A 23,538-nucleotide genomic window follows, 5' to 3' on the forward strand; every position below is an offset into this window, starting at 1 on the left:
GCATTTATTAGTAGTCTTTGTGTATTCAGTAGGCATTATTCATGTACTTTTCCATGGAAATTAAAATCACTGAAATGTAAGATTTTTGAAATCGAGAGGTACTATGGATATTTTTTTATAACAAACAGTATTTCAAGTGATGTATGATGTAGGTATACAGACTAATATTCTTCTCATTATAATCAGAATGAAAAAATTAGAATATTAGAAATTACTTGTTTTAATATTGTACATTATGATAGATAATAAAATCGAATGAAATTTGGAATATTTTTAGATTACATGTAAACTTAATTTGTTTCATTAAATTAAAAGTAATTTTAATGTGTCAAACACGTTGTAGATTGAATGAAGTGTTATTTTGCACCACAATTAACCTATCCCATGTTACTCAAAGTTGGAGGTAATGGGTTGTAAAAATGTACTGTGGGGTTACACAGTAGCAAGACATCACTTGTGATCCTTTTTATCAGTGTCTCTGCTTTGAAGAATAATGTTCCCAAAGCTCTTTTTCATTATATTTATAATTAAATTGTTACCATAATGCTTATAATAAAGATTTTGTACTTAATGAAAAGCCATACATTTCTTAACACAGCATGACTAGTTATTACATTGTATCCTACATTTTTCCTTCAACATGCAACCTGCCTGGCCAATAAAACAGAAATAAGTATATTTTTATTTATATTGAATCAAATATACAAATACATCATGGTTAAGTTGAACTATAGTTGTAGTATATTTACAGAGTAAGTAATTATGTTTGTGTGAATGTGGATGTATACCTATTTCAACAGAAAAAAAGAAATATTAGAAAAGATGGATAATTTCAAAAGTGTTGAGAATTTACTAGCAAACTAGAAACTTCAAAGATTCTGAAAGGAAATATTTTGTTCACTTTATGTTGAATTAATTCTTTAAAACCCTAAAGCTTCTGAATGGGAACCTGCCCATGCCAATCGTCTGTTCTTACATGCTTATTACTCATGCTAGGCCACCTATGTTATTTTATTATTTCAAAGTTCATTAAATACCATTTATGTGACCTGATCTGCAATTACAACAAGCATTGTTATAAAACTTCATGGTGCTCATAAAATTACCTAAAGGTGAGAGTAATTCCACATTGTAGTAATTACATTTTACTTAGTACATTCTATATTTTCATACTAATTTGGGAAGGATATTGAAAGAACATTCTGGTTACTGTTTCTTTTACTTTGGGTTATCGAACTAATTGATTTGTTGACTTTAGCAGGCTACTTTGTTCAGGTAAACACTCAGAAGGATTTATAAATTATGGAGTTGATTTTATATTTAAATAGAAGAAATAAGTACAGGACATTGTTAGATATTTAATAGATGCTTTATAATTAGCAGTCAATATTTCTGTAGGAGAGAGCTTGTGGCTCCAGAGAAGAGATTGAAAATGTCCAGGGTAAAAAATCACTGATTTTGCATGTAGAGCTAAGGAACTTGCAGAACAACCAACTCTTGGAATTTATAAGTGGAAATTCTGCTTCTTTCATTTCATAATTATCTCGAGTTTTTTGGCATTTTTTATCTGCATTCCCTTCTACAACTCTATCTAAGCCATTCTTCTTTCCATCTGTGCTTGGGCTATAATATTCTCACTGTTGTACTCAAGCCTGGCCAGTTCACACACTACTTTAAAAGTTCTGATGAGAAGTGTAGAATTTTTTTAGTTTGGTGAACAAAAATTTTAGCTAGACAGCTTGAGGCCATTTATAGGCTATACATACAGCATTCTCATAACTTAAGTAAAATTAGAGAGGTTCAGTGTCCTAAGGTTAAAGTAAGAGCCTTAAAGGCCAAAGAAAGATAAACAATTCTGAAGGCCAGAGGAGTAAATCAAGAACTCAGCATTGTTTTCTTTTGTAAAAGCAAACTGTTATTAGATCCTAACATATAATGTCATAAATATAAAAATAATTACAATAAATGAAGCATTAATAAGTGTGTGATGCATATGGTAAGTTCTATAAAAAGAAATATGAGAATTTTGCAATCTATTAATAGGGAGTTTAGATAAAGAGCATTGGATTTAATTTTCTATTAATTATAGTACAACATATGCATCCATCTAGAATCTACTTTTGAGTGTGTATTTTCAGTGTTAGAATATAATGGAATGATTTCTCTGCATCGAAAATGTTTGGAATAATCTTTCTTTACCTGATATTTCAATCTTAGGGAATTTATTTTACATAACTTTATCTTCCTTTATTTTAGTAGTTGGAGTGTGCAGTACACACTTCACATTCTTAGTTATCTAACATTGGCCAATAATTTGGTCATTCTCCCTAGAGGAATCTCAGGGATCATGGCCACTTTTTGATTGAAAATTTCATCAGTGATTTTGGATGCAATCCTGTTTTCGATCCTCACAGTGGCCAGAGGTGAGACAGTGAGCACCACATACATCTTTAGTCTCTTCCATAACATAATCATCAGCACCAGGAAGTCCAGGTGTCTTTAGCTTCAAATAAAATCATTAAAGCCCCTTTCATGTTGTGCTGGATTATGAACCTGCTGGTAAATATCAGAGTTTCCTTGCTTACAACTGACAAATGGAATGCCAAAAGCAGCACTTTCACTCTGTTGCTTGGGCTAGAGTGCCATGGCATCAGCCTAGCTCACAGCAACCTCAAACTCTTGGGCTGAAGCAATCTTTCTGCCTCTGCCTCCCTAGTAGCTGGGACTACAAGCATATGCCACAATGCCCTGCTGATTACTCTATGTATTTTTATTTGGCCAATTAATTACTTTCTATTTTTAGTAGAGACATAGTCAATGTCTTGCTCAGGCTGGTTTCAAACTCCTGACCTTGAGTGATTCTCCTGCCTTGGCCTTCCAGAGTGCTAGGATTACAGGTGTGAGCCCCTGTGCACAGCCAGCACAAACACTCTTTATACCCTGAGCTCCATTAAACAAGTAGTTCAAATAGAAAGGTTAATTCCTTGGGTTTGGAAATCTCCTGTGCGAACAATTATATCTCTGCCTAAATTTTTCCAGTTCACCACTTGGTGCAGGGATAATATGTGTCAGAAACCCTAGCTAAATGAGTCCACGGACCCACCAGTAAAAATTTCTGGCACAAATTACAGGTCAAGAATATTGATTTGATATTAATGCTCCACTAAAATATGATGATCAGGCTATTTCTCAAATTCAACAGTGCTGTATTAAAGTATGGAAAAAGATACCTTCTCTTAGACTGTAGCTTCCTATAGAAATTTTAAACAAAATATTAATGAAACTCATGTAGATTTTCTTGATAGATTGCAAGAAAGATATGGTGCAAGAAATGATTAGTCCTCCTAATTTAAGGAATAGGATTTTACATATATTGGCTTTTAATAATGTTAATTCTAAATGCCAACGGCATTATGCCCAGCAAAATTAAGCAGCATGGTGCCACCGCTGCCATGGCTGCTGAGCCCCCCAGGCTGTGGCCATGCTCAGCCAGGCAGCCCAGCACCAGCTCCCCACCACCGCACCCCAATGGCACCTTATGGCCCAAGGGGAGCACCTGGCTGCAGAAAAAAACTTTTCAGAAATTGCCAAAAGGTCTGGTCAGACATTTAAATGCAACTTTGGCTAAGACTCTTGGCCCAAAAGGTAATTTCAGAGAACAAAGATCATCTTGTGACAATGGACTCTTAACACCATCTACTGAGATATATATACCTATAGATATATTTGGCCTGATCCTACAAGCACATTAATATTAGTTAATAATTTGGTCATATTTCTGTTACATTAAAAAGAGTAATAATACATTTAGGTATAATTGATTCAGCTTATTCGAATGAAATTTCCGTTATGATGAGTTTCACTTCCGATTATGTTATTCAGGTTAGAGACTGTATTGCACAACTTCTGCTATTAATATGCAAATTAAAAAATCTAATGTTTTAAGACAAGGAGGTTCTGGAAGTACTGGAACAAAAGTATATTGGCAAACTTTATTAATGACTAAAAACCTCAATTAGAAATTCAGCTAAATGACAAATCTTTTGTTTAATTTATAAATACTGGAACTGATATTAAAATTTATCTAAAGGTTTTTGGCTAAGGATTGGCATATTATAATAATAGATTTAAAAGATTTTTTTTACTATCCTTTTGCAAATATCTGACAGAAAAAAATTTGCCTTCACCATAGCTGCTTTAAACAATCAACAGCCAACTAAACATTATGAATGGAATGAAAGGGAAATAATTCTATACAAAAATTTTTAATGAAAATGATTTAAAACAAAAGTATTAGTTTTATTAAAAGATAATTTTGTTTAATTTATTGATTTTTTAAGCACTTGGTTTATGTAATGATATAAGCAGAAGAATAAAAGTACAGTGCTGACTTGTCACACAGTCAGCCAGCACACACTTACCCAACACACACATTTCCATACTATGTCAGACATTAGTAATGCAGAGATTGATCAGATATATTTGTTCATTTTAAGTAACTTACATATAAAAATACATTTAGTAAAGTACCTCTAGATTTCAGGTAGAGCATAGCACAAGTAAACATAAAAATGTGGGCCATAAAGTCTGGAAAAATTGTTGTATGTTCTCCAGACAGATGTTAAAAATGGGAGGGAGGAAGCCTTCAGGTAAAACAGCAGGAGGTAATAAGGGAGGCATTATGGGATAGATTGTTGGACTCTTAAAACTGCATAAATGTCTACTAGCTCATATATTCAACACTGTGTTTTTCAGTCTAAACACATTGTGGAACACATTGCTTCCTGAATTAATAAATGAATGAATAAAAATGCAGTGAGGAGGCCGGGCACGGTGGCTCACGCCTGTAATCCTAGCACTCTGGGAGGCCGAGGCGGGCGGATTGCTCGAGGTCAAGAGTTCGAAACCAGCCTGAGCAAGAGCGAGACCCCGTCTCTACTATAAATAGAAAGAAATTAATTGGCCAACTAATATATATATATATATATATAAATTAGCCGGGCATGGTGGCGCATGCCTGTAGTCCCAGCTACTCGGGAGGCTGAGGCAGAAGGATTACTTGAGCCCAGGAGTTTGAGGTTGCTGTGAGCTAGGCTGATGCCATGGCACTCACTATAGCCTGGGCAACAAGCGAGACTCTGTCTCAAAAAAAAAAAAAAAAAATGCAGTGAGGAAAATCACAGCCCTTAAAGTCAGTATTTAGGTACTTACTAAAACCAGTGGTTTCTTCTTTCTCACTACTGGAGATACTTTTGTTATTGTGTGTTTAAAAAATAAACTATGTTATCCAAAGTATTTAGAAGAATCAAATTCATAGAAGCAAAAAGTAAAATGGTTGTGCCAGGGACTGGAAGAATGGAGAAATGGAGTTATGTTTAATCGGTGTTCGAGGAAAAAAAGTTCTCGAAATTTCTTTCACATAGTGTGAACATGCTTAACACTACTGTACTGAATACCTAACAAGTGTAAGATGGTAAATATTATATTGGTTGTATTTTACCACAATTAACAATTTTAAATTACCTATATAGTCAGCAAGTGATTTAGAATAGGACAGGATTGTTCTGTCTATATTATCACATTGGTGACATTGGCCACATTGGCCAGAATTTTTCTCAGTCATGAAATCCTCATTTTTGTTTTCATTTTTAGTTTTTGTCAGATAGTCCTAGAGGGTTTGGATTCTAAGTATCTGCTTAAATTTGGGGGAGGTTTTAGACATCTCCCAAAATATATTTAAAAAAATAAATACCCACGCTGAGGTCCAATATTATGTCCATTACCTTGTGGGTTTGCCCTATAGAGCAGCTCTTTCCTGGCAGTATTCATGGGAAGTTCTAGTAACAAGGCAGGTCCTCAGAAGCCAGGGCATGTGATTGGAGCTTGAAGAGGGTGGGACATGAAATAAGATCCTGGGAGGTGAGAACATGGTGGAAAGGATGCTGACAGTGAAGTGAGTGACCTCTTTGAGGTCTACCCCAGCAGAGGAGTAGCACAGAAATGCTTTTTTCTGGAGACAGCAGAAGACCCTGGAGCAGGTCAGCTGCCAGAGAGTACTGAGAGAGTCCTGGACTGGATCAACCAGAGGCAAGGCCACCATGGCACACTAGAAGGAGAAGGTGATCTAAGATAATGTTCATCACATCTAAATTCATTGGGTGTTGGGCTAATGGGAGGATGGAGGAGGGGATGGGTGTATACACACCTAATGGCTGCAGTGCTCACCATCTTGGGGATGGACACACTTGAAGCTCTGACTCAGGTGAGACAAAGGCCATGTACATAACCTAAACATTTTTACCATTGTAATATGCTGAAATAAAAAAAAAAATTAAAAAGTGCTAAATCTATTGGGAAAAGTACCACAAGGGACTACTAGCCCAGAAAGTCTACACTGAGTATTACAGGAATTTCCTTGAAAAATGAGGGATGTGCTGAGGTGTAGAATAGGCAAGAGTGGGGAGAACACCCCAGGTAGGAGGAGTCAGAGGCTGAGGGATGGGTGTTGCAGGTACTAGTGAAATCGAAGATGCATTTTCACATACCCCAACCTCTTTCATAGACTTCGAGAATAATAAATTGGAAGTGGTCTCATCCCACATTACATTAGACATATTAGCTATATGAAAAGTCATACACATCATCATTCAATAATTTTGTTGTAGGAAAAGGGCAGAATGACTTTTAAGAATATGTCTTTGGAAATAATTATATTTTGCAAGATTTTTATGTTTCTTTTTTTTTTTTTTTTGTATTTTTGTTTTTAACCACTTCAGTATGGTGCTCACTGGCCCCGAAACCTTGCCAACATGGCACTCATATCTACACGATAGTTGGTGCTTTGCATTGACGACGAATCCATTTTGTTCTTGTGTGATGAGGAAAGATATAAAACACTGAAAGCTTGATTTACTTTACAGGCAGCTTTACTTGTAAATCAGAATAGGTAACATATACATATATATTTTTATTACATTATTTTTAAATGTTCACAATTTTATTTTGATAAATGAAAAATTAGAAAAGTCATGTCATGCTGTTCGTTTAGTTGATGCTCGGCTGTGCACCTTCCTATCACCGCTGTCGGCTAAGGTGCTCTGCATGTTCATCTGTGGCTATGGACTATAGTCGATGCTCAGCTGTGCGCATTCATCTGTGGATATCAACTATAGTTAACACTCGTACTGAAGTGGTTAATAAGCTAGAGATTTTATATCAGGCTTCTGATATTGTGTTAGATCTTTGAAAGTCCACAGCTAGTAGCCTCTAGTGCTGTGTTGCTCCCCTGATAAAACAACCTTACCCTCCACTCTTCACTGTGCACACACCTTAAGCAGTTTTATCTCATCTTGTCACATCAGCACCCCTAAATGCTACAAGTGCTAAAATGCAGCTTCAGGTCCACACATCAAACCACCTCTCAGCTGCCTTCCCTGGGGAACCCATAGGAAATTCACACTTACCAGGTAGAAAGCTAGGCTCACTCTGCAGCTTCTTTCACAACCCCCTGTGGTACTTCAGAATATATCGTCATAGCAAAAGACACCACAATCATTCACCCTCTCGTTTGGAAGGCTAAGTGTCATTGTCAAGGCCTATCCTTCACTCCATATTCTTAAGTAGGCGTAAGTCCCATGGATTACTTAACATTTCTCTTACCTCACCCATGTGTTCTAACCTCAGAAAAAGACACCCTTGTACACATCATCTCACCTCTAATATTACCTGAATGTACCTCTCTCATTTCTCAATACCAAAGCCCCAGCAGGGCCCTAGTCACTGCCACGTTGATTGGTCTGATAGGTTCCCAACTGTTCTTTTTCCCTGCAAGTTGGCCCCTGTAACTCATCCCCTAAAACTCTAGTAGCTACAAGATTGCCAAAATGCAAGTTTTATCACCTCTATTCCTCCCTAAACTCCTTCAGAGCCCCCCCCCCAGTTTCTAGGTTATCAGAATCAGCGTATAAAGTTCATTTGGATCAGGCTCTGATTCCTGCATAGTTTCCTCCCATACTCCCTTCCATCACTCCGCCTGTGTTATTTTCATAAATGTTCAAGTATCCACTATGCACCAGCCACTGCTGAAGGATCCTACACATGTCCCATACTCTCTCACCATTTACAAATAAATGGATTTCCTAAAACACCATGCCATTTTCTACTACTTAACCTATACAAACATTGATTTTTTTTTCTTCCTGAACATCTTCTACAACTCCTGTGCCTAATTAACTACCGTGCATAGAAGCCTGACTACAGTGATAAAATGTAGTGTGTTTTCTTTACTTACAACATACTTGGTGTTCTTTAGGAGCCCCCTGTCACAAACTTCAGGAAAAAAAAATTAAGTCAAATTCTCATTTTACAAATGAGAAAACTGAGAGTCAGTAAGCATAAATAACTTGCTCAAATGTATACAGCAAGTAGAGGAGTTTGATTTGCCCAAAAGTGGTACTTATGAGTATATTATAAAGCGTCTTTCCAAATGGCTTGTTTATGGAAGTATTTGCGCTACTTACAGGGGCTTTCTGCTGTCAAGAAGCTTTGCTATATGCTAAATGGCAAAAATTTGGTCTATGCAAGCAGTTTAATTAAACCCTTCTGGCAACTTTGAGACTTTATAAGGAAGCACCATTGCTCACTTAATGTCCCCTAGGCAAATGATACATTGCGGTAAAGTGAGAGAATACCAGAACTTGTATTGATGTTTACTTGTATCCTTAAATGTAGTGATGATGCTTTGCTAATATACTGATAATAGTAAATAAAGACTCTCTATATGCATGAATTAGGGGTGCATGCCCCAAAGTTTTTTACTGGTAGGAGTTTGAGATAAAAAGTATAGGGTCCCCTGATCTCTACTGACCTCTGTCCATTTAATTCTACTCACCACCCAACTCATTCCACTGGAGCCACAACTCACCAAGCTCACACTCAGGTTCTTCCCACATATCCTCACACAGTGACCTCACTACCTTCATCCAGGCCCCTGCTCAAATGGATCTCCCTAGGGGGACATCACCCATACCCCACCCCACCTTTAATGCTCCCTCCAATTATCCTGCTTTAGTTCTCTCCCTCACAGCTGCATTTACCTGAAATTATATTTTGTGTAAATCACCAAAAACAGAATGAAAGCTCAGGGAGCCTGGGAGCCTTCTCTGCTTTGTTTCCCATGTTTTCTCCAGTGCAGTAGGAATTATGACCTGAATGGATGAATGTAGATTTTGCTCTTCTGTTACCATGTACACTCTTGAGTGTAGGTCATTCTTTTGCTAAACTTGTTTGGCTGCCTTGTGGGTTTGTCTTATGTATAGGCCAGTATTGTCTCTCCCAGTGGCTGGTTTTTGCTAGGCATCCAAGAGAACATTCTTCAATACTGAAAAAGTTTAGTATCCATGCTGTAGTATAAACTGTAGCCTTTAACTACATGTTGCTATTTAGCTCTTGAAAACTGTCTACTGTAACTAAACACTGAATTTTTTTATTGTATTTAGTTCTTAAGAATGTTTACTGTAATTGTGAGAGGATTTCAATTTCTAGAACTTAAGGAAAAATATTTCAAAAGTACATGTTCAAATTCAACAGTGATTATCATCTCTCTTTTAATGTGGCAAGTGTCATATTCTAGAACTTTTTCATGATTCCTTAGTAAATGATGGTGAAATGCAAATGTTATTATTTACTGAAACTAAAGCCAAAGGGCATGACAAAAATGAAATGAACGGGAACATCTTCAGATCCCTCAGGATTCTTTGTAGAAAATAGGGAATATACCATATTTAACTTTCCACTGAAAATCCAAATCTAAAACAAGGGAACATATTCATTGAAATGGTGGGATTTGCCATATAGAGAGAGACATATTCATATGCATTTAACTATAAAGCCAAATATTTTGAGGAAAAGATCAATATACAGAAAGAAATGATCCTGTCTTGAAAGTTGGTATGTAAATGGGTCATTTTCTTCCTTTTATTCATTTCTGTATTTGTACTCCAATAGAATATATATGGAATGTGGCTTATTTGTGAACTATATCAAATATCCATTTCTTATTCCTATGCAATCATCTTATTTGGTCATTGTTATTTATTTTGATATATATTTTGTTTTGAATTGACAAATAATTGTACATGTATATGTCAGACACAGTGTGATGATTTTATCTAGGCCTACTTGGGGATAAAAAGTAATTGACATTTCTCAAAAGACAGAAATGAATATTCAACAGATATATGCCAAAATGCTCAACCTATCTAATCATCATGGAAATGAAAGTTGAAGCCACAATGAACTATTACCTCATACCTGTGAGAATGCCTACTTTCAATATGTGAGAATGCTAAGTGCTGCTGAGGATGAGGAGAAAAGGAAAACCTTGAATATTGTTGCTGTGAATATAAATTAGGGCAGCCAAATTTATTTGTATTTCAATGAATTTAGGGGGTACCAGTAGAGTTTTTTTCCTTGATAAATGTATGAATTATATAGTGTTAAATTCAAGACATTTAGTGTATCATTCATTCAACAAATATAGGTTTCACCCAGTAAATAAGATTTGATTGAACAATCCCAATCACCCTCCTCCCTTCTGAGTCTTAAAAATCTATTTTCTCATTACAGCCAATGTAGAAAATAGTATAGAGATTCCTCAACAATGAAAATTGAATTACCATATGATCCATCACTCCCATTTCTTCATGCATATTCAATTGAAGCAAAACCAGTATGTAGAAGACATATCTGTCCTTCCATATTCTTTACAATAATATTCATTCTATTGTAGGTATAGAAGCAGCTTAAGTGTCCACCAGCACATGAGTGGATAAAGAAAATGAGGTGCAGTTACACAATGAGCCTTCAAATGGAATGAAATTCTGTCATTTGTGACAACATGTTTTGAACTGAAGGACATGATGCTGAGTAAAGTAACCCAGGCACAGAAAGACAAACACTGCATGATCTCACTTATCTGTTGAATCTAAATAAAGCTGATTTCATAGTAGGAAGTGTGGTCACCACAGAGAGTGGGATTAGGAAAGTGAAAATCAAAGGGTACAAAGTATCAGTTTGTGCCTTTTTTAAAATTCATAGACTTCTAAATAGAAGAACCATGGTATCCTTACATAATAATATCTATTAAAATGTAGTAATCTTCCAATGGTACGATTATAGTCAATATAATAATTTATATTTTTTATGTACAATTTTTCCTAAATTATAAATTTACCCTAAAGTCACCCTAACCCTAACTTCCTGGCATGAGATTACTAAATCAAAATTTATTGATATATTTATAATGTTTAAATAAGCTTGAAATTTTCGCTTAAGTTACTTTGAAATGATTACTTGATTGACCTTTCTATTTGCTTTGTGACTCAATGTTAGGTATTTTTATGAAGTTTAGGAAAGATATATAGTTTTTATTTTTATTTTTTTATTTCAAGAAAATATGAGAGTACAAACATTTTAGTCACATTATGTATCTTTGCCTCTCCCTAGCAAAGCTTAGAGGTGTGCCATTCTGCTCCATGATGATCAAGGTGTCTTTGAGTTGTGGGTCTATCCCCAAACACCTAAATTCCTGGTGAACACTACCACCATTTGAGCACTGTAGTGTTAATCATTCAGTACCAATTTCATGGCGAGTACATGTGGCGTCCATTCTTCTGATCTTGTGTTACTTCACTTCTGATAAACGACTCACTCAATCCAGGAAAATATAAGCAGTGTTAGCTCACTGTCATTTCTTAAAATTGAGTAATATTTCATTGTGTACATATACCAAATATTAATAATCCACTCATGAGTTGACGGGCTCTTGGGTGGTTTTAATTTTTTTACTATAAAATGGTAACATGCTCATTAATTTTATTTCATCAGAATTTATATCTTCAGGGGTTTAGGTTCTTTTCAAATATTCAAAAGGTGTCCTGAAAATTTCATCACACTATGGGATATCCCACTAAGAAAGCCCATGGTGGAGGGTGAACTGCAATGCAGATTAAAGCTAATGACATATTAATTACCCTTAGGATACCCTAGGTCACCTTGCAAATCTTATTATGCCTTGGCTAGGAAAACATTAGAATGATAAAGCATTCCCTCTTTCCTCAGGTGTAGAGGTGGCTCAGGGTTGAATTAAGGGTGGAGCAGCACTGAAATTGAATGGCAGCCTTATCCATCTCCCCAGGTGAAGCAATTGCTGCGAACAGCACCAAAACAGGGCACCATTGAACCAAGAAGAGCCAGAGATCCTATTTGCCTAAGACTTGTAAATACTTTTTAAAGATTTTTAAAATATATTTTTTTAAGAAATGCTTTATCTAGGAGGGGGGCGGGTATATACATCCATAATGAGTGAGATGTGCACCATCTGGGGGATGGTCTTGATGGAGACTCAGACTTTTGGGGGAGGGGGGGAAATGGGCATTTATTGAAACCTTAAAATCTGTACCCCCATAATTGCCGAAAAAAATAAATAAATAAAAGAAAAAAGAAAACAGGAAAAAAAAAAAAGAAATGCTTTATCTGAAACTAAAACATCTCTTTGAAATGAAAGATCAAGGAAGATAGTTTCCTATCCCACAATTTCCATATGAAGATGGGATCCTAATTTCAGTGAGCACCTAGCTTTAAGTTGCAAAATTATCTCCTCCTGCATTGACTTAAGACACTTGATTTGTATTTGAATTTAATCAATTATGAAAAAAAAAAAAGAGAGTCTCACTAATTACCAAGTAAGTTTATGGTGCACCCGTTATGACAAATAAGGCTGTCTAGTCTTCTTTCTTCTTTCTTGAAAGCTAATTATTTTTTATCTAGACAACATGTATGTAAAAGTTATGATTTGCTTAGTTATATACAGTAACAACTTTATGTGTGCCTTTGAAATCTCTCAGTGGATTGGCACTGTGCACATCACATTCTGCTTTAATTCAGTAATAAAAAGAGTTTTCTTTTAATTCCCTTTTAACTTTGTGGAGATGTTTTCTTATTTGGAGACTCTTGACTTTTAATATTTTGGGAACACTTTCCAGAATTAAAATGCAGCATAAACATAAAATGTGCCCAGCACTTCTAAATTAGAAGGGCTTTGGACACTAGATTCCTTCATGAGCTTCCAGTCTGTAATCTGCAAGTCTGCAGCACAGAGCTTCACTATCCCCATATCTGTACACAGTATGATCTCTAGGCCTCTTTGGTGTCTACTGTCCCTCCAGAGCATTCTTAGACCAGATTCCAATGAATACACTCTCATAGGATAAAAATCAGTAGTTCTATCCTTTCTCTAATCGCATCTCACATCTTTAGAGCTGAAATGATTTCAGAGACCATGAGGATCAGACACAAATGGGAACAAGATAATTATCACTGGGTTGGACACATAAACTTTCTGCCTTCTCTTCTTGCCTAAATGCCAGGAACTGTGCAGTGAGTCCCACGGATACATGCCTCTCTAGAGACCCAAATCTGCAGCTCTGAATTCTGAATCCAAGGTCTGAGGTTTCTCAGGATGCGTTAGTCCAGGTTTCAAAGAGGAATTTCTCTTCCTGTTTTCCTTCCCTCTCTGTAAAAGCAAAGAATATACCAGTTTGATGCAAAATCGACCTGGCCTCCACCTGGAATTGACAACACAGGGACATACTTTGGATTGAGGTTGTATCAAAAACTCAGTAGAGACATGTGCTACAGTGTATGAGATTGACATGGACTTGTAAGTTTGCTTTGAAAGGACCTTTTTGCAGTGAGTGTAGACAATTTTCTAGATATCGAGTAATGTTGTATTATACTTGATTGAGAAGAATAGAAAGGCTGGCACCACATCTAAATTTTTCCACAAATTATTGGACACTTACGCCTCAGCTTTTCTGTTATAATAAGGATTATATCACACAATGTAAAGGCTTCTTCACAGTGCAACATAACATACTTCTGAGCACATAGCACATGCTCAGCAGACATTGCACTATGCTGCTCTTCACTTTGGAAATTAAGTATATGTTGTGATGAGTGTTGGGCAAAAGGCAGTATGTATGCTGTGCTTCCTGTCTCTACCTGAGTGCTACTAATAATGGATCTACATTGAGCAATCAGCACTAAAAGAGGACATGACAAAGAACCCAATTAATGTACCCCTTCCACACCAGCAGACCACATTTCTTAGATTGAGGCTCACAGTACCACATGGTTTATATTCACAGTGATATTTCAGAGACAATTTTAAGGTAATTACCTCTCAGCCCAGCCTTTCAATTAGGATAACCTGGCTAGATTGAAGAAACACCATCACCTGTGTGTTGGGCTGGGTGGGACCATCCATGTGGTTTCAATTGTGTTCCAAATTATTCTAATTTGTTTCTGGGTCAAGCATTAGGACTCCTGCATACATTCATGAGAAGTGAGTTTATCCTTTGTTCCAGAGGAAAGTAACAGGTCCTAATCTATTGAGTTTGGTAGAGGCAGATCAGTGTGGTCCAGATTCCCATTCCTGTAGCAGAAACTCCTGACACCTGTAGCAGGGGAAAGTTACCAAAAGAAAACACAGGAGAACCTCACATTTTGGTCTCAATGAATTAGCCACTCATAGCTGACTTTTTCTAGTGACTAAGAACCAGTGAGTGTAGCCCTTCTGTATTTTATGTTCCTCCTGCTTGTGAGTGTTGTGGAAACAAGGGAAGAAATTGTTCTGAGTCCTTTAAGAGCAGTCTCAAGATTCAGTTCTCATTGTTCAACACAATATCACCTGAAAAGAAATTTCAGAGTAGGAGAAGAGGAAGAAGAAATGGCTGGTTTTCAGGCAGTATATATGCTGTGCTTGCTGTCTCTACCTGAGAGCTACTAATAATGGATCTAGGTTGAGCAACATCAGCATAAAGGGGACCTGACAAAGAACCCAATGAATGTACCCCTTCCACACCACCAGACCACATTTCTTAGAGTGAGGCCCACAGTACCACATGATTTACATTCACATTGATGTTTCAGAGACAATTTTAAGGTAATTACCTCTCAGCCCAGGCTTTCAATCAGGATAACCTGGGTAGATTGAAGAAATACCATCACCTGCCTGTTGGGCTGGGTGAAAACATCCATGTGGTTTTAATTGTGCCCCAAATAATTCTAATTTGATACCAGGGTCAAGCATTAGGAATCCTGTATATATTCATGAGAATTGAGTTTAACCTTTGTTCCCGAATGAAGTCACAGGCTCTGCTCTCTGGGTTTTGGTAGAGGCAGATCAGTGTGGTCCAGATACTCATTCCTGTAGCAGAAACTCCTGGCACCTGTAGCAGGAGAAGGTAACCAGAAGAAAGGACAGGAGAAATTCACATTTTGGTCTCCCTGAATGAGCTGATCATAGCTGATTCTTTACTGTGAGCAAGAATAAGTGAGTGTAGCCCTTCTGCATTGTATGTTCCTCCTGCTTGTGAGTGTGATGGAAACAAGGGAAGAAATTGTGCTGACTCCATTAAGGAAAGTCTCAAGATTTAATTCTAATTGTTCCACACAATCTCACATGAAAAGAAATTTCAGAGTAGGAGAAGAAGAAGAAGAAATGGCTGGTTATCTGGTAAGTGTGGCCCAGATTTGGCATTGTGTCCACTATTTCTTCCAGATAGTCATATAGAATGTCAATTTTTTGAACCTGTAAACCTTTACTCCTTTACTTCTGATGTGTATGGCTAATAAGTTTTGTAACTACATATTTTTATTTCTTCTTATGGTAGTCAACGTTTTCTGGGAAATCCTTCCTTCCTATATAAAAAAGCCTACTGTACATTCTCTCACACAAGCTTCTTACTACAATAACCATGTTTTCTAAGAAATATATGGCATATAATATTAAAAATGTTCCCATTGTGAGAGGTCAAGATAGAATAGTATGAATGTTTGAGATTCCCATTGGGGATAGGATAGAGTCTTTGGATTTGAGTGAGGAAGGGAAACAGGTACTCTAAAGTTTGATCTAGATACTTCATCATCTCTGCATAATATATTATTAGGAAAGTTCAGAAAGAAGATAGCATTGATTGCCTAGGATAACCAGAAAATTTTGGAAAAACTATAAAATAAAAGACTTGTTCCGTATGATGCTAAAGTATTTACATACATTATTAAAGATAAAACATGGGAAGTATCTGTATCTGAAATTTGCATAAATCTGATGATTCTTCATGGTTACATATTGTTGGCCACTACCATCCCAGCAGTGATTTTGTATCCTCCTCTTCTATCCTCCTCCCAACAATGCCTAACACCAATTCATTCTGCTAAAGTTATGCTAATTTCATTCACTTGCTTAACATGCTTTCTGACAGATTCATCCAATATAAAGTTAATTGTTTTTTTGTTTATCATTAAGGGTCTTGTGGAGATTTACTTTCTGATGTCCATAAGCCATCACATTTAATCTAGAAGCCCTAATTTCTTCTTATAGCTTGCTTTGAAAACTGAGGGATATTATCTGTGTTCTGTTTAGATGAACTGAGATATATTCAAAGTCTACCACTTACTGGATATTGACAAAATACTCTCCTTAGGCAAGAAGCATTGTTGTCAGTAGTTATATTATGTGAAATGCAGAGATTCAGACCCCACCCCAGATCGCCTGAATCAGAAGCTGTATTTTAACAAAATCTCCAGTTCTTTACTGTACTTGTAAAAATTATGTGATACCTTCTAACTCTCTATGATCCTGTATGTGAGAAATATGCACAATTTATTGATGTGATATAAATATAACACCCAAAAATTTATATTACTGTAGTAGGGGCCTTAATTTTGTATTAAATACTTTATCATCCATAGAAGAATCATATGCACACAGATTCATACATCTTTTTTGATCTTCATTCCAGCGGATAAGAGAATACATTCAAGAATATCAATGTGCTAGAGAATATCTTATTGGATAATTCCAGTACTTCATGTGTCAGAAACAGTTCTCACAACTCATTTTCCTTGTAGTCAAGTGAATAACTCTCTCTATGGCCACTTGGGAAATATGTGTCTTTTTACAGGAGATGGTGACATTTCAGGATGTGGCTGTAGAATTCTCTCCAGAGGAGTGGGCATGCCTTGACAATGCTCAGCGGAATTTGTATAGGGATGTGATGTTAGAGAACTATGGAAACCTGGTCTCCCTTGGTGAGGATAACTTATATACAGAATTTCTATTCCACATTAAGGCCATTCTTTTTTATTAATAGTTTCTTAAAAGTTTCTACTTTACATGAATAAATTTTATTTTATTTTATTTATTTATATTTTAGCATTTTATGAGGATACAAGTGTTAAGGTCACTTATATTGCCCATGCCCCCCTCCTCCCTCAAATAAGAGCTTCAAACATGTCCAATCCCCAAACGTTGCACATCTTACACATTGTCGTTGTATATACCTATCCCCTCCTCCCACCCTCCCAACACCAGATAAATGTTACTCCTATATGTCCACATAAGTGTTGATCCGTTAATACCAATTTGCTGGTGAGTACATGTGGTGCTGGTTTTTCCATTCTTGAGATACTTCACTTAGTAGAATGGGTTCCAGCTGTATCCAGGAATATACGAGAGGTGCTATATCATCATTGTTTCTTAAAACTGAGTAGTATTCCATGGTATACATATACCTCATTTTATTAATCCATTCATGAATTGATGGGCACTTGGGTTGTTTCCATAGCTTCACAATTGTGAATTGTGCTGCTATAAACATTCGAGTGCAGGTGTCTTTTCATAAAATGACTTTTGATCTTTTGGGTAGATGCTCAGTAATTGAATTGCTGGATCAAATGGTAGATCTACTTGTATCTCTTTGAGGTTTCTCCATATTGCTTTCCACAGAGGCCAAATCAGTTTGCCGTCCCACTAGCAGTGTAGGAGTGTTCCTATCTCCAAATCTATGCCAATATTTATTGTTAGGGGACATTTTACTGGAAGGTCATTCTTATTGGAGATAAGTGATGTCTCATTGCAGTATGTTCAACATCTCTGATCATCAGGGAAATGCAAATCATTTTATTATTTCTGTATTTTTATTTTCTGATCTGTTCTATGTTTATTTGGTATAATATTAGAATCCAAGGTTCAGAATAACATGGCAGCATTTCAATTTCTCTACATTCTCAACATATGTATGTACGTATGCATGTGTATATATATTTACTTATTTAAAAGTTCTCAATGTAATCAAAAAGTCCCCAAACAGCAAATGTTGGCGTGGATGCAGAGACAGAAGAACACTCCTACACTGCTGGTGGGACTGCAAACTAGTTCAACCTCTGTGGAAAGCAACGTGAATGAATTTCATATCCATGCTTTTAAAGAAAATTTGAAGATTTTGGTGCATAAAATAAAATCATTAGATGTCTCATGTTATCTTGAATCTTTCCTTTTGTTGGGATTTCACACTAGATTAGTGGTTAATCTAGAAATCAGGGTATAAAATTGTCTGCACCTTGGAATAGAATTTCCAACTCTTATTTATTTGGTGCTAGTGGGAATTGGTGCTCAAGTCATAAATTAGAACAATTTTTATCATTCTACAGGGTCTGGGAGAAAGCAATATATCGCAAAGGAATTTTCTAGAATCTTCACTAATGTTCTCTCTACTAAGGATAGTACTGCATTAGTAATAGGAAAGTCTTCAGCAAGAGTCATGTGAAATTTCCCTAATGAAACAGGTCTTGCCGAGTCAAAGCCAGAGCTGATCACATGCCTGGAGCGAAGGATAGAACCCTGGATTATGAAGAAAGAGGAAACAACAGCTGAATATCCAGGTAGGTGAGATTCAGTGAAGCAGATTAACAAATGTTAGAGAGCCAAAACTCAAGGAGGAAGGCAGATATTAAAAAGTGGGTTTGAATATTCTGTTCTTTGGAAATGATTTTTAGAAGGACATCTTCTGTCCCACGCTCTTAAACTCTCTAAGAACTCTACCCATGCAGTGATCTTCCTTAGAATTCAGTGAGAGCCAAACTTCTTTTCATGGCTTATAAGGGAATACATTATCTATTAGCATGTCTATTGGTTAGGAGTTATGGGACTATCTGTGCATATTTGGAAGACCATGACATTAAACCATCTTTTGATAGCCTTTCGCTCTCCTGCTCTTTCTGGAGTACAGTGGCTGATCATAGCTCACTGCAACCTCAAACCTATGGGCTCCAGAGATCCTACAACCTCTGTCTTCCAAGTAACTAGATCTATGGGCATGAGCTACCATTTTGTTATTATTATTTTCTTATAAAAATGGAGTCTCCTCATGTTGCTAGGGCTGGTATCAAGATCCTGGCTTCCTTCTTGCTTGGTCTCCCAAAGTGCTGGGATTATAAGGGTGATCCTCCATGACCAGGTCCATGTTTTAAGTTCCTTTTGATGCCTCATTTCTGAAATGTGTAAAGGGGAATAGTGAAGATGTTGGGATTTGTTTCTGGAATGCAAGAAACACTAGGGAAAGATATTTATATTTTCTGCATCATGATTTCCAATTCTACGTTTTCAGAGGCAATCCTACAGAAAGTCAGATTCACTAATTTTGTACAAATGCATATCCTCTTCTTAAATGTAAAAATATCTAATGTTATTTGACTTAAAATAATCTTTTTCTAGTATAAAATGAGAGTAAAATTTCAACTTTATTATACCCAAATACCCAAACTATAATATAGTTTATTTTCTCTGTTCACCTGATATAATTCTTAAATACACTGTCTCATTCAGTGCTTCAAATAACTGAATATATTTATACTCCCAATTGATACATAATACTTTGATAACTTATGTTCCATAATTTCCTCCTATTTAGTAGCATCAGAAATGTGTCACTCATATGTGTGTGTGTGCATATATTTCTGTGTGTGGGGTGTTTAATGGGTGGAAGTCTCCACAAATAATATTTGTATAACTGCATAAATTTATTGTACACACTGTAGTGATCTGATGTGTGTATGAATGGTAAAACAATATAATTAAGGTAATAAACATATCCATCATCTCACATATTTGCCAGTTAATTATGGTGAGAACATTTATTAATAGTGAGTTCTATGGTCTTAAAAATTTTAAGCATATAAAACATTATTAATAACTCTAATCATGTTGCCATACAATAGATCTCTAAGATCTATTCATTTTATAACTAAAAGATTTTACCCTAAAAATCTCCTCATTTTTCCTTCCTCTACACCCTGGAAACCACTGTTGTACTCTTTACTTTTGTAAATTCAACTTTTTAAAAATAATTATCCATAGCAGTATTTATCTTTCTGGGAATGGCTGATTTTACTTAGCATAATGCCTCCTATGTCCATCCATGTTGTTGAAATGGCAGGATATTTATCATTTTCATGGCTTAGTAATATTATATGGTATGTGTTTGTACAGTCATGTTTTATTCTATTCATCAAAGCAGGCATTTAGTTTGTTTCCATTTTCTTGGCTAATGTGCATAATGCTGGAATGTATATGGGGGTGCAGAATCTTCTTCAGATACTGAATTTACATGAGTATACTCATAGGTAGAATTGGTGAATGACGAGGCAGTTGTATTATTTACATTTTTTAACAAATCTGTATGATGACACTATCTATTTATAATCAATAACAGTCTACAGGGATATATTTCCTGCACACCCTTCTCCTCACTTATTATGTCTGTTGTTTTGGACATTAGCCATTTTAAAAGTCTACAAATGTGAAGAATGTGGCAAAGCCTTTACCCAGTGCACACACCTTACTCGACATAAAAGAATCCATAGTGGAGAGAAACCCTACAAATGTGAAGAATGTGGCAAAGCCTTTAACCAGTGCACATACCTTACTCAACATAAAAGAATCCATAGTGGAGAGAAACCCTACAAATGTGAAGAATGTGGCAAAACCTTTACACGGTGCACACACCTTACTCAACATAAAAGAATCCATAATGGAGAGAAACCCTACAAATGTGAAGAATGTGGCAAAGCCTTTTCCCAATCCTCAATCCTTATTCAACATAAAAGAATACATACTGGAGAGAAACCCTACAAATGTGAAGAATGTGGCAAAACCTTTACACGGTGCACACACCTTACTCGACATAAAAGAATCCATACTGGAGAGAAACCCTACAAATGTGAAGAATGTGGCAAAGCCTTTTCCCAGTCCTCAATCCTTATTCAACATAAAAGAATACATACTGGAGAGAAACCCTACAAATGTGAGGAATGTGGCAAAACCTTTACAGGGTGCACACACCTTACTCAACATAAAAGAATGCATAATGGAGAGAAACCCTACAAATGTGAAGAATGTGGTAAAGCCTTCAGCCAGTGTACAAAACTTACTCTACATAAAAGAATTCATACAGGAGAGAAACCCTACAAATGTGAAGAATGTGGCAAAGCCTTTAACCATTCCTCAATCCTTACTCGACATAAAAGAATCCACACTGGAGAGAAACCCTACAAATGTGAGGAATGTGTCAAAGCCTTTACCCGGTGCACAAACCTTACTCGACATAAAAGGATTCATACTGGAGAGAAACCCTACAAATGTGAAGAATGTGGCAAAGCCTTTACCCAGTCCTCCACCCTTACTCAACATAAAAGAATTCATACTGGAGAGAAACCCTAGAAAAGTATAGAATCTGGCAAAGCCTTTATCCAGCTAAAAGGCCTCACTCTACAAAAATGAATCCATAGAGCAGAGAAACCATACAAATGTGAAGAATGTGGCAAAGCATTTTCCCAGTGCTCACACCTTAATCTACATAAAAGAATTCCTATCACTGAAAAATTTTACGAATGTGAGATTTGTGGCAAAGTCTTTAATATTTGTTCACATCTTATTCAACATCAAGGAAATCATACTAGATAAAAGTTAGATAAATGTAATGAGTATGTAAGTGCTTTACCAATGTATTTGCCTTAAAATGCACAACAGTACTGAAACTTAAATATAATGATGTAGACTGCTGACAATACCTTTAGTTATAACAGATCTTACCGGATATGGGAGAACTTACACTGAAAGAAATGCTCCAATATATTCTCAAATATTGCTCAACATCAGAAAAATATTTAAGAATAGAAACCTTACAAATATAATGAATGTGAAAAAATATTTATGCAAAAGATATACCTTAGAGAACACAAAAACAATTGATACTTAAAACTACTTTAATAAATTTCAGAATGTAATTAATCAAGAATCAAGTATAAACATATATCCGATGACTCGCAGTGCAATACACTAATGCACTAACACATTCACACATTTCTTTAAACAAGGTTGTTCATTATAAAGAACTACCCAGTTAAAATAGTTAGTTGATTTATTTGTATGTTAGCTTTAAAACGAGAGAGATTTTCTGAGAGTTATAATTACATGTAAAATATACTTTCTTGTCAGTGTGGGGTGAAATTGTAATATAGTGAAAAAAAGTGATTTTGTTTTGCTATTTGTGACAAGTAAATACTGATATTATTCAACTTTAAATACAATAGATGGTATGCTTTCATTCTTAGCGTGCATGTGAATGTGTGTGGTTAATGATAGCTACATCACATTTATTAGAGGTCTTTCTCTAGTAAGTAGGCATTATTCATGTACTTTTCTATGGAAAATTAAAAACACTGAAATGTAAGATTTACTAAATTGAGAGGTACTATGGAGTTTTCTTATAACAAACAGTATTTTAAGTGATGTATGATGTAGGTATACAGACTAATATTCTCCTCATTATAATCAGAATGAAAAAATTACAATATGAAAAATAACTTGTTTTAATATAGCACATTCCTATAATAAAATAGAATGAAATTTGCAATGTTTTTAGATTGCATGTGAACTTAATTTGTTTCATTAAATTAAAAATATTTTTAATATGTCAAACATGTTGTAGATAGAATGAAGTGTTATTTTGCACCAACATTAATCTATCCCATGTTACTCAATGTTGGAGGTAATGGATTACAAAAATGTACTGTTGGGTTACACAGTACAAAGACATCATTTGTGATCCTTTTTATTAGTTGCTCTACTTTGAAGAATATTGTTCCCAAAGCTTTTTTTATTATATTTATAATTATATTGTTGCTGTAATGCTTATAATAAAGATTTTGCACTTAATGAAAAGCCATACATTACTGAACATGGAATGAATAGTTGTTACATTTTATCCTACAGTTTTCTTTCAACATGCAACTTGCTTGGCCAGTAAAACAGAAATAAGCATATTTTTTTATTTATATTGAATCAAATATACAAATACATCATGGTTAAGTTGATCTATAGTTGCACTATATTTACAGAGTAAGTAATTATGTTTGTTTGAATGTGGATATATACTTATTTTGAACAGAAAAGAAGAAATATTAGACAAAATGGGTAATTTCAAAAGTGTTGAGAATTTACTAGCAAACTAGAAACTTCAAAGATTCTGAAAGGAAATGTTTTGTTTGCTTTATATTGAATTAATTGTTTAAAACCCTTAAGCTTCTGAATGGGAACCTGCCCATGCCAACCCCCTGTTCTTACATGCTTATTAC

General features: G+C 35.6%; 1 protein-coding gene across 1 annotated transcript in view; it reads left to right on the forward strand.

Moving 5' to 3' along the window:
* LOC142862594 (uncharacterized) overlaps nucleotides 1–23,538 on the forward strand; it is a 108,607-nt gene that overhangs the window by 28,552 nt on the left and 56,517 nt on the right. The window contains 1 exon segment of the mRNA XM_075995594.1: nucleotides 21,339–21,590. Within this exon segment, the coding sequence (XP_075851709.1) occupies nucleotides 21,339–21,590 (252 nt within the window).

The sequence above is a fragment of the Microcebus murinus genome, chromosome 20, assembly GCF_040939455.1.
Source record: "Microcebus murinus isolate Inina chromosome 20, M.murinus_Inina_mat1.0, whole genome shotgun sequence".
Classification (NCBI taxonomy): Eukaryota; Metazoa; Chordata; class Mammalia; order Primates; family Cheirogaleidae; genus Microcebus; species Microcebus murinus.